Genomic DNA, 12187 nt, shown 5'->3' on the forward strand with positions numbered 1-12187 from the left:
TCAATTTTTTTGATATATTTTTTTAATTTTTATTTTTATGGTAAGTGATTTTTTAACCCTTTGACGAATAAAAAGTTTAAAAGAACAGCATTTATTTAAAATATGAATCTTTTGTACAATTATAAATGTTTTTTACTGTTGCTTTTGATTAATTTAATGCTTCCTAGCTGAATAAAAGCATTCATTTCTTTCTTTTTTTTTATCTTACTTAAAACCTTTGAATGGTAGTGTATCACTGTTTCCCAAACAATTTTTCCCCAACAAATGTTTTCAACATTGACAAAAATAATAATTTTTTCACGTTACACTGAAGCCTGAAATAATGCTGCAATTTTGAAAATTACTGTTGATCAATGTGAGCATACATTTCTTTTAAAAGTATTAAATAAATCTCATAAATCTTTAATAATTATCTCAACCTTTTGATTTGTAGAGTACACTTTTCCCAGTCCACTTAGACCGTGTGTGTAACTTTTCATTTTTAAAGTATAACAGCAGTCATTTACTGTACTGTCTTAAAGCTATAGCAGCAGCACGAAAAAAAAAAAAAAGTTACTTACTAGTGTTAATGAGGAATTGGTTGGAGACGCCAGGATGGTCAACATCATGTATGGCACTGGCAAATATGGCAGCAAGAATTTCAAGGTCTGTAAACACAGCCTGAAAATAATAGACACAGACAGATTTTCTAAAATCTCACATCATTATCCACTTTCTTTAATACCCAGCAATCAAAACAGACAGCATTCTCGCAGCACTGCATATCGTACCTCAAGGGCAGGTGTTGATAGCAGGACGTGAGTGGACTGTGTGACATCAGCAGCGTGGATGTTGTTGTGATAGGCAACGTCAGCATGGTAATGGTCCTCTAAAGTCATCAGATAGGTGATAAACGTGTCGAGGGGAATTTTAAATGTCTTTAACAAGTCCCTCTCCTACAGAGGAAAGACAACCCATGGTTTGTTCTTGTTAGCAGGAGGAACATAAAATGAGCAAATTTGAGGTTGAGTGAGAGAATACCGTGAAAAAAGTACCTGGAATATTGTGTGCATCATAACTGTTAAAGGTCTGTTACCAGAAAATTCTGACACTTTGAAGACATTAAGGCCCCATTTATTTACATCTTCAAGCTCCTGAAATGACAAAGTGAAACATATGTAGTTAGACAGTAATACTGTGAAATAGTAATACAATTTAAAACATCTGTTTTCTATTTTATTGTTTTTAAAAATGAAATTTATTCCTGTGATGGCAAAGTAGAACTTTCCTGCATCATTAATTAATTCAATTAATGAAATGTATTAATTGTCAATGTCATCTTAATTACCAACTTTAATGTTACTGTCACCAAATATTAGAATCGTATTGCATATTTACGTACCTTGGCCAGCTCATCTTCTGTTTCAGTTTTAACCCCAAACCGGGGGATGTTAGAGTTGGTAAGGCTGGAACTGTGCGTTAATTTTTTTACACCGCTAATCTGGGACATTGGCCTTTTCTTCTTCTCCTTGTCTTTTTGGGACTGGGGCGACGGCATTTCCACCTCGTGTTGCTTGTCTACAGAAACACAGAAAGTGCTCAGAGAAGGTTCTAGAAATCAGAGGTGCTTATGGGTAAAAGCACAGCATGTGTCACTACAGCCACTGATTTGTAGGTTTGTAAATCAATGGTGGTCTATGGGCATTTAATGGTCTTTCTTGTGGCATGATTATTCAGCTACACAGCCGTCAGGCTACAGAGCTGCTGCTGGCCTGCTTTTTTTCTCATAATCAGCACTTCATTTGTCCTAGTTCTCTGAGTTACCCCCAAAAACTCACAAAGTTGCCCTCCTCCAGTCAAAACGCTATTCGTCTTAACTCCATTGTGCATTTAAAAATGCAATGTAGGTTCTCGCATTGCATACATTCAGAGTACAACCATAATGTTAACATCCATATTTGATTTTTGTAATGTTGTTCTGTGGGACACTCACCTAAGAATGTACTGGAGATGAACTCAGATACCTGGTTACCAGATCGGCTCATCTCTGAGAGGTGAGTCAATTCTCTGTTCAACATCCTCTTGAACTATTGAGAGAGAAACAAGGAAAAGTTTTTTTTTATTTATTTTTTTATTTTAGGGGGGGGATTTGGTTTCCATTTAGAACTATTTTATGCAACAACAAAAAAAAAGAAAAGAAAAAAAAAGAAATAAATAAAATGATTTAATTCAAATAAAAAATGTCTTGTGTGGAAGTGTTGTGTAATATGTTTATGCTGTTGTTTGAAACACCCCCTCTGAAATACATTGCTGAACAAGACACCATTTTACCTCATTTTATGATCATTTAATGGATTTTCCCTTGTCAGCTGTGCCGCTATCAGTCGGCAGATACGCCACGATTTCAAGGCTGAGTCCTCCAAACAACCCAAAACATATGAATCCTCTCACACTGTTAAGAATGAATGTCAGGTCAAAACGACCTGCTGGGTCACACCAGATAGACGCCACATTTCTAACAAGATTTGCAGGAACAAACTGGAGATGAAAACTGCTGCATGCTCCAAAATGAACTCATTAATGTGCGCAAACAAACAAAAACAAAAAAAGCAGAGTTACAGCACCTGCTGGTGCTCTTATAGGAGTTTGCGTTTAAATTGTGATCCAGCTTATATGAAAATGTGTAACGAATAGTCTTTTATGTACTGTAATTATGATACATTCTGCATTAAAATAATATATATATATATATATATATAAAAATAAAAACACACACACAAAAATGCCATTAGATACCAAATCAATTCATTTAGATATCTATCTGTCATCATCTATGTTCTTTATGCAGCCTTTTTTCTTTGTGCAACCAGATACTGAACAGCAATAATAAACAATAGCAGCCTGTCCAACCCCATTCCATTCTAAGAATACAGTATTTCATGATTAATTAACTCACCTTTATGTACCCCCAAGAAACTGACAGCAAATAATTTGCCTCAGGCATTTTGAATGAGCAGATCCAGATATCAGATGAGATTAGAAAACACTGGCTGATAGGGAAGACAACCACAAAATGCTCAGTGCAGATGGTCTCAAAGCTCCATTTATTTTTTAATCCACCTGAACTAACATTGCGATATTATGCTAAACCCCATCCGAAAAGTCCAGAAATTCCAGGGCATTCCTCACGACGGCTGACTCCATTGTTAAGAAACCTGGCAAGATTCCATCTACGACAGAGGAGGGCGTGAAGAAGCCACGGCATTGTCTGATAGCATCTCTCGCTTCGTACGCTGCACGCTCTTCAAACTAAATAGACTGAAAAATGTCCTTGCCTTGGAAGGAAAATATGCCCAGTTAACAGCTTCCAAATAAGGCTGCGTTTAACACAATCATTCAGGTGAGAGCCTCTGAGTGCAGCCCTGCCAATCAGGCAGCTCCTCCGGATTAGAATGAGCTCATCGCTGCAGCTGATTGGCTGAACTGAGCTCACATGTAAATCCTCAGGGAGTGCTTTGCTCCCCAGGACCCCTCCCACTTCACCCTCTGGATGTCTACAGCTCAGTTGGAGGATGTGTTCTTTGTACGAGAGCTCTGTAATACAGCAGATAGCTCCCCAAAAGGGCACACAGTCATTATGTGTGGTTTGTATTAATGCGTGTACACGTTATGTTCGACTATGCGCATATGTGAGTGGACAGATGCATGTGTATGTGTGGAGGGGTGAGGTAATCTTCATGACGTGATGTTTGGAAGTGGACATTGTGTCAACCAGACTCATAAAATATTCAGTAAAGTTCATTCACATAAATCCACAGAGGAGAGTCAATAGAGACCATATGTGCTATGAACAAGAACAAAAAATACTGATGACGCCATTCTAGATTTGTCCTGGTAAATTGTTAATGAGCCCTTGAATAAAGCAAAAAGTGTGCCGGGAAATTTGCAATTTTATTCTCTTACTGACATGTAATTGGAAGAAAAAACTAAAGGCTGGCCCAGACTTTTTACTAGCCTTGGCATATGCCACAATCACAAACATTTTGAATTATATATACAGTCAAAACTAAATTTATTCAGCCACCTTTATCATTTTCTTAAACTATCAGTTTATTCGCTATAGTCTATAGTAGAAAATGGTAATAAAATATATTTAAAAAAACACATTCATCTTGATAATGTCAGATAACTTTGATAGAAAAAGTTTATAATTTTTATGTTGCATTAGCATTTAATGATTATTATTTATTAATAAATAATAATTAATAATAAATAGTAATAATAAATGATTTTTTTACAGCTTATGTACGTAGCTCCATGACAGCTATGAGCATAATAAAATCTTTTCACTGATACATTCACAGTATAACATTAATGTATGGCAGAAGACTGAATTATTTGGTCAAATGTACGAAAACTGTATTAAAGACTTCCAATGGCCTACTATAAACAAACCACACTAAGAGCAAGTGACTAAAAATGTACCTGTAGTACCCAGGTACGTTTTTAGAAACGTCACTGAGGTATTGTACCAAAACCTGCGTCTTTAAACTGAGCTGGTGGCAGAGGAACGTACTGCACGGCAGCAAATAAAGAGCTGAGGCAGTGGAGCTGACAGAACATGGTCAGGGATTATTTCACACTTCTGGTCCCTGTGTACCACTAGTGGGATGCCGAGTAATTTGCAGCTTTACTGGAGCAGATGAGCCGACGGTAATAGGCTGTTGCAGGTCTGTGCGGACAGAGGTGACTGTGTTTCTATTGTTGGAACATCTAGAGGGTGTTAAAACACGTCTCCGAGCTAAAAATGGGAATATATCACACAATTTGTAGCTGTGATTTCTTGAAAATGTGTTTTCTGGGACAGGCCTAAATAATGATTTGTTCCTGGAACCATCCTTCCAGTTTAATAATACGCCTTGTAGATCAAAAGCAACATTCATTCATTATTTCTTCTGAACTTGTAGGGGGCAGTGACATCTTTAAATTATGATATAATAGGTACAAATAATATAACCCTTATTTTAATATGAATTGCACATACTACTGCAGCAGACTAAACTGAACAAAGCAATTGAGCTTTCTTTGATGCATCACAATGATTCTTTCCAATATCCAAAACACTGTACACAGCTTTGAAAAAGGGCATTTTCTCAGAAGCAAATCAGATGAGCAAATAATCATCAATAGACAAAAATAAATAAATATTACTAAATATCAGATCACATAGACCTTATGCTGCGCTCATTGTGTTCTGTTTTCCGGTTTGTATTTACACAGAATTACGGCAAGATCTTATGGATTTATGAATGAACCACTCATTTTAAAATCTTCATTTGCTTCAACATTACAATGCTCATGATAACTTTTGTTAATTCTATAATAAGTAAATCCACGTCACCAGCTAATTACTCTTCGACAGCAGTGCCATAGAAATATACAGAGCTACCACAAAAATGGAAGTTCAAAGACAAAATTCTAAAGATGCGTGCTTGTTTTTCTACCGCAAAAGGTATATATAGTATGTAAACCGTGCTTTTTTCTAAAGTGACACTGTCCATCATCCACATCAGCAGATTAAATGAAATAAAAAAATAATAAATATTAACAGTAAAATGACTTAAAACACAAAATAATGTCCACTACCTTGAAAACAACTTATTGACTAATGATATCAACTGACAAAAAAGCTGAATTTAAAATAAATAAATATAAAATATAAAATGTTAACATATTTCTGAAGCATTAGATTGACTTGTAGCAATATATAGTTAATATAATACTATTAATACAAATATTATTATTATACACTGCCATTCAAAATAAGTCTCTTATGCTCACCTTTTAATAAAAAAAATACAACAAAAACTGTAATACTGTAAAATATTATTAAAATTTAAAATAACAGTTTTCTATTTGAATATATTTTGAAATGTAATTTATTCCTGTGATGCAACGCTGAATTTTCAGCATCATTACTGCAGTCTTCAGTGTCACATGATCCTTTAGAAATCATTCTAATATGATGTTTTGATGCTCAAGAAACATTGATGATTATTATCGATGTTGAAAGCAGTTGTTTAAAAAAATTAAGATTATTTGATGAATAGAAAGTTCAAAAGAACAGTATTTATCTGAAATAGAAAGCTTTTGCAACATTGTACTACCGCTCAAAAATGGGGGAGTAAGAGTTTTGTATTTATTTTTATACATTAATTCGGTAAGGATGCATTAAATCTATCAATTCAATATTCAATATAAAATAAATCATGCTTATTTTGAACTTTATATTCATCAAAGAATCCTGAAAAAAAAGTTTTACACAACTGCTTTTAACATTGATAATAGGGATGTAGTTATAATGTAATAATATAGGGACAATGAAAATTAAGCTTTAAATCACAGAAATAAATTATATTTTAACATTTATTCAATTAGAAAACATTTATTTATCAAAAAGATCTATTTGTTAGAATAAACACCTATTTTACTTTTAAATAATATTTCACAATATTACTTTATTATTATTATTATTATTATTATTATTATTATATAAATGCATCCTTGGTGAGCATAAGAAACTTTTTCTAAAAACATAAAAAATCTTACAGATCAGAAACTTTTGAACAACAGTATATAAAGAACATAACATAATACAAAAATAAAAATACTTACTATAAAATATTTTGTTATAATTATAATATAATAATAAAATAATTGTTTGTTGACAGTATAAGGTCACATGTGCATGTTAATGTTAATGTTAATAATGCTATGCAAATATTTCAGTCTCACAAAAATCTTTCATATGTAGCCTTAAAAAAATCTCCTATAAATGCTGTATATGGACTAATTTGCTACCCAGCTCACAGCTTGATCGAAACAAAAAGTGTAGCTCTGCTAAAAACACTATCTTACGGCATAATCCCCATAGATAATAACTACATTTTAGAGTTAAGCATATAAGCATATCTAAACTGGATTTTTATGGTCAAATAGATTTCTGTAATTGAAATGGAAGATGTTTTCAAACACCTTGGCCAATATGAACATTCTGACTGCTAATAAATCATGAAAACAATGGCAGCTGGACATCTATACACAACCAACAGTTAGCACTAGCAGTAGCTATTTCTGTTCTAAAACAGCATGAAAACCGTGTTATTTATATCAGTCGGGTAGGATATAACACTTGCGTGGTGACTGTGTGGCAGTTTTATACGGGATACGCCACTATTGCTATTGAGCTAAAGCAACAAAGCAAACTGACAGGCCTTGTGCGTTTCCATGGATACTGGGTATTGAGGAGGGAAGGGGGGGGGGGGGGTCGTTCAAGTGAGACATATGAAAATGTGAGTATTTGACTCTTCTGCTACTTATGTCTGGTCACCTCTGTCTGACCTTTAGCCTGGTTTGCGTAAGCAATATTAGCAGCATCTCAAATTTAGCTATTTTAAGAGGTGCTGTGGCCGAGTGGACTGGACGAGATACACACTACAGGCTGATTAGCATGCTGTATGTGTACTAGGGCCTTGCTGGAGTCTGTGGGCATGCTCAGTGCAGCCGGAATGACGATTCTGCTGCTGTTATTGCAAACAGTGCACTGGTTAAAATCACCAAATGATCTGAAATCAACTTAACTTCGAAAAAACTAAACACTCTAGTTTTTTATTACATAATCTGATTGCTATTTCAGAATATTAATCATCTGCTGTTCATGTTTGAACCAATGCACAACACTGACATCTAAGGCTATAATCACAGTATGATGGAGTACGCAAACACAGTCAGATGTGATGCAATTTATTTACCGAGACTAGGTTTACTGGGATTCAACAAACAACAGCAAATATTTGTGATAACATAAAAAGTCTTTTATATATAAATAAATAAAATAAATCACAAAAAAGTTATAAATTAACAATAGAAGCCCTAATTGTGATTGTGAGTGGAATATGAACACCTGAGATATCAATAGTTGCATCAACTTGCATGCAGAACCATCCCAGGAAATCCTAAATAGCAAAAGAGTAGATAAAGACACCTAGACCTTCTTACCTTGTTGGATGCCATCTCGCTGACCGAATGCCTGGTCTGTAGGGTCTCAAGCTGGTCAAGGCACCAGTCCAGCTCCTCCAGGGTCTCTGTGGCCAGCTTCTGGTAGGCCTCCTCTGGAGGAAGAGAAGGAGGCAAGGAGTCAGATCTCAGATGCTTTAGGTGTCTAGTTGAGGCTCCCAGCAGTGGGCCCAAACTGCTGTAGACCGCCATGTTGGGATATCCCGACAGAACGCATGGGTGATTCTTCATGCTGTGCAGAAGCCCTCCACAGTGAATGATGGGGCTCCAAATCGAGCCAAAAAACAAGGTCTCCAAAAACAGTAATCCGAACGAGGCACCGTAACGACCAAAAGTGGGAGTCAGATCTCGTGAGAAGCAGGGAACACTATATCCCTTAAGAAAACATGCAAAGGGGCCACACAAAAAAAACAACTCTCACACTGCTCACAAACAAAACGACAACACTCGCTTGACTGCAGAATCTATAGTCCTACATGTTCGAGAAGCCCGGAGTGAAAGCTCTCATCTCGGGACAGAGAGAATGTCATTGCTGTGGGCAGGCCCATCTCTGCGTGACAGATGCCGGTCTGCATCCAAGAAGCTGAGTAGCGTGCGGTGGCCCTTAGGAGCATGTGATCCGTCCCATAACAAAGCATACAGGCATAGTGTCATAACAATAACACACACATACACTCGCTCATACACGCATACGAGCACAAACGCAAAGCATACGGGGGGTTGACGCCAACAGATGAGTGACTGGTCCCTGTCTCCAGTCCTCAAGCTGAGCTGCCGCAAAAAAGAACAAAGGTGATCGCATCTGCCTGCCCTGTTTTCTCAGAGCGGTGGATGCCCTGCACGAGCGCGGGGCAGCCGTGGAGCGTCGCTAGCCGAACGTGAGCTGAGCTTCCTCTTGAAACAGAAGCCTGAAGCCTGCCAGTGCTGCTGCATGCAGAAGAGAGAGGGCTACAGCTAAAACCAGGCATGAACTTTACAGGATTTAGAGCTGAGGAGCTTTCACAGCTTACTCTTTAAGAAAGGCTGGTTGTGCTTTTGCTCTTAAAAAGGATGATCTGTGTTTATGAAGATAGCAAATCGTTCCCTACTGAGATTGTGGACAGCATATCAGTTTCCTGAGATGAGACCAATTATGACCTGCAAAATGTGCTATCTTTATTAGACGCTTTTTATGGTTTATGGAATTTATGGAAATGCACAAACGTCTGTTGCATACATGTGCATTTTCGAAAAGGTTAAGGATGACCATATGAGGGCATAAAAATAAGTGAAAGCAATTAACAAAAGAGTAACGAAACCGACGTCAGTGCAGCTATGCTAGACATGTTGCATACTTGAAACAACTATGGAAACAAAACAAGACCGAATGCATGTGTCACATGTACACGCAACGCAGCTTCAACAAAGCATGCATTCTCTTATTCATTGCCTGTCTGTGTCTTTCTCTCTCTCTCTCTCTCTCTCTCTCTCTCTCTGCCTGTGTGGTGAAGTACACAGGGCTAGGGTGCCACTTTCTCTGAAAGAGACTGCACTGACGTCAATGACATTCTTCTCGTGCTTAGCGCGACATCATACACCAGCCCATGAGAGGGCACTGGCTCCACAGACAGGAGAGCTGTGCTGAAAAGCTGGACTGGAATCCTTCAATCTGGGTCACAGGCTCTCACTGGCTTGTCAGCCAGGAACATCAGCATTTGCTTGTGCAAGAGAAATTATTTTGGATACACCACACAAATGACCTTAAAAAGACATATATGCAATGAAAGTCTCTTCTAAACTTGTTCAATCAAGTCTTTATTTCCCCATTGTGAGCAGAATTTGTGTGAACTGCTACTCAGAGGGCTTGAATAAAAATTGACTGAATGCAAGTAAAATTATGAGTGTCTATTTGCACTAAGGGAAAATAGCCTGATTAGTTGGCAGAGGCTATTTACTCTAACTCCACCCACTGGTGGGAAAAATATGGAATACACTGGATTGCCAACAGTAGCAATAGTGTAAGGAAAAGGCGCAAGGCATGACCTGAGTTCGAATCCGCCTTTTGCCGAGCTCGCTCGCCTCCCTTTTCCCATCACATATCAGATTCAGGCATTTACTTTCCATAAAAAAAGAAAATATGCAAAAAGTGGCAATAAATCTAACATATGTTAAATGTTATGTTAAAAATAAAATCTAACATATGTTTACTAATAAAGTGTTTATCTGTTAGAGTTAGGGGTTTTGTTGTCCCAATAAGGTGGCATCCATTTAATAATTTTGATAAATATAATAATTTACACACTATGTTATCATAGCATGCCATTAAATGTACAACACTGCGGTGCAAATAGTATCTGCCATTATTTATGAGTATAAATAGCATCTAACTACTATTTACATTTAGTGCAAATAGCCGGTGCCAAATTATAAACTGAAATTTCCTGGAAAAAAAGTGAATGATAAATGTTGGTGCAAAACTTTGCAGTTTCCAGGGTGTGCCTAAGGTTTTAAGGTAGTGGCTTTAAGTACTTTGCTAAGCGGTTTCTAGGGGATTAAGAGGTGTTTAGCGTGTTGATATGCATTTTCTAGGGCAGAGGATTTTTCAAAAAGGCCTGTACAAAATTTGAAAGAAAAAATGTGTGTGTGGGGTGTTGGACCAATATGTATTGTTAAAGCCGCTATATAAATACATTTGAATAATGATTTAATCCTTATAATAATATTATTGATAAAACTTTATTTTGATGGTCCCTTTTGAACTTTCTGTTGACTGTTGAACTTTGCAACTACATGTCAAATAACTTTATAATAACAGTATTAGTAAACAGTATTAATATCTGCAAACTCTTTATTGTGATGGTCCTCCAACACACATTTCACTAACTTTAAGTAACTTTGCAAGCAGATGTCAACTTATTCTAACCCTAACCCTACGAGTCTACTACTACTCTACTAATGTATGTAATCTACATATGCAATAAGTTCAGCCACAAAAATAACTTTGTCCATGCCTTTACATTGCTAATTTTTCACTACGTGTCTTTAGGAATTTCTGACAGCCGTTTTATAATGCCAAAAAAGGTTTTGCGTTGGTGCAAACTGCTTGTAAATCTTGCCCTAATACTCTAAAGAGAGTTAGTAGACATGTAGGTGCAATTTATAGCCAACAGAATACGTTAAATGGACCATCAAAATAAAGCCATATTTTCCAAATAAAACCACAATAATTTATATACAACATAAATGCCAATTCATTTTGAAACACCATGTTCACTTCTTACACAAAATAAAGGAGTCTTAAAAAATATAGCTGCCTTTACATAAAAAAAAAAAACTCTGCAGTTCAAGAAGCTGGATGATTTTAGGAATCATGCCATAGCAAGCTAGCCTAGAAATATAGACGCACCCTAGCGGCAGCAAATTTAATTTGCCCGCAAGTGTCGTCTAGGGACTCTCAATACCCTTCTGAGCTGTATTCCCCTAACTCTTGCCGGACCAATCACATCGTGTATAGAGTTGGTGGGCGGGGCCATAATGACGACGGCCGAGTTGCGTTTGTGTGCTTCTAGTAAACACAGAAACTGGCGAACGGCGGCTTTTCGATTCAGCTTTGACCGCGATTCTGGAAGACTTGGAGTTAAGCTTTTCTCTGAGAAAAGAACAAAGAACGGCACTGAAGTCATTCTTAAAAAGGGAAGATGTGTTCAGAGTTTAGCCGACCGGATACGGTGAATGTTTAATCGATCAACAAGCTCTGTTTCACCTTCGTTGCTCTGGTTGGTGTAGCGCTATCCTATCGCGTGCAGAGGGAGTTTGAAAGACAACCGTTTATCCCGCCCCTCGGATTGAGCCCTGTCTATGGTGAGTTTCCAGACCAAACATCTTGATGTGGGTCTGGCTTGTCAGGCTAATAGCAAGCCTCACTAATTAGTCAATTTAGTTAGTGCTTTTATCCACACAGACATTTCTCACTAGAGCAACATGGTGATAGTCTGCATCGCATTCAGAGATTTGAACCATCTAGTGGTGACCATTCACATCTTTAGCCATTGGCGCTTCCATCCTAATCTATATTATGGTACAGTATATGGACATCCATCCACGACAACCTACACTCAACACTCATCAGGGTCACATGATATCTAAACTCAGC

At 37.1% G+C, this 12187-nt stretch overlaps 1 protein-coding gene across 10 annotated transcripts in view; it reads right to left on the reverse strand.

The window, feature by feature from the left end:
• The window catches only part of LOC137038998 (3',5'-cyclic-AMP phosphodiesterase 4D-like), a 181629-nt gene that overhangs the window by 9044 nt on the left and 160398 nt on the right, over positions 1–12187 (reverse strand). For 7 of the 10 annotated variants that reach the window (XM_067414092.1, XM_067414095.1, XM_067414093.1 and 4 more), the window contains 6 exons: positions 8038–8150; positions 1973–2066; positions 1382–1557; positions 1035–1133; positions 771–935; positions 561–660 (listed from right to left, as the gene is read on the reverse strand). In XM_067414092.1, the coding sequence (XP_067270193.1) occupies positions 561–660; positions 771–935; positions 1035–1133; positions 1382–1557; positions 1973–2066; positions 8038–8150 (747 nt within the window). Of the gene's footprint in view, positions 1–560; positions 661–770; positions 936–1034; positions 1134–1381; positions 1558–1972; positions 2067–2935; positions 3362–8037; positions 8183–8780; positions 8808–12187 lie in introns of those variants that run through there. The other 3 variants (XM_067414102.1, XM_067414101.1, XM_067414099.1) reach the window with 2 other exon arrangements.

This window comes from Pseudorasbora parva, chromosome 13 (genome assembly GCF_024679245.1).
Source record: "Pseudorasbora parva isolate DD20220531a chromosome 13, ASM2467924v1, whole genome shotgun sequence".
Taxonomy (NCBI): domain Eukaryota; kingdom Metazoa; phylum Chordata; class Actinopteri; order Cypriniformes; family Gobionidae; genus Pseudorasbora; species Pseudorasbora parva.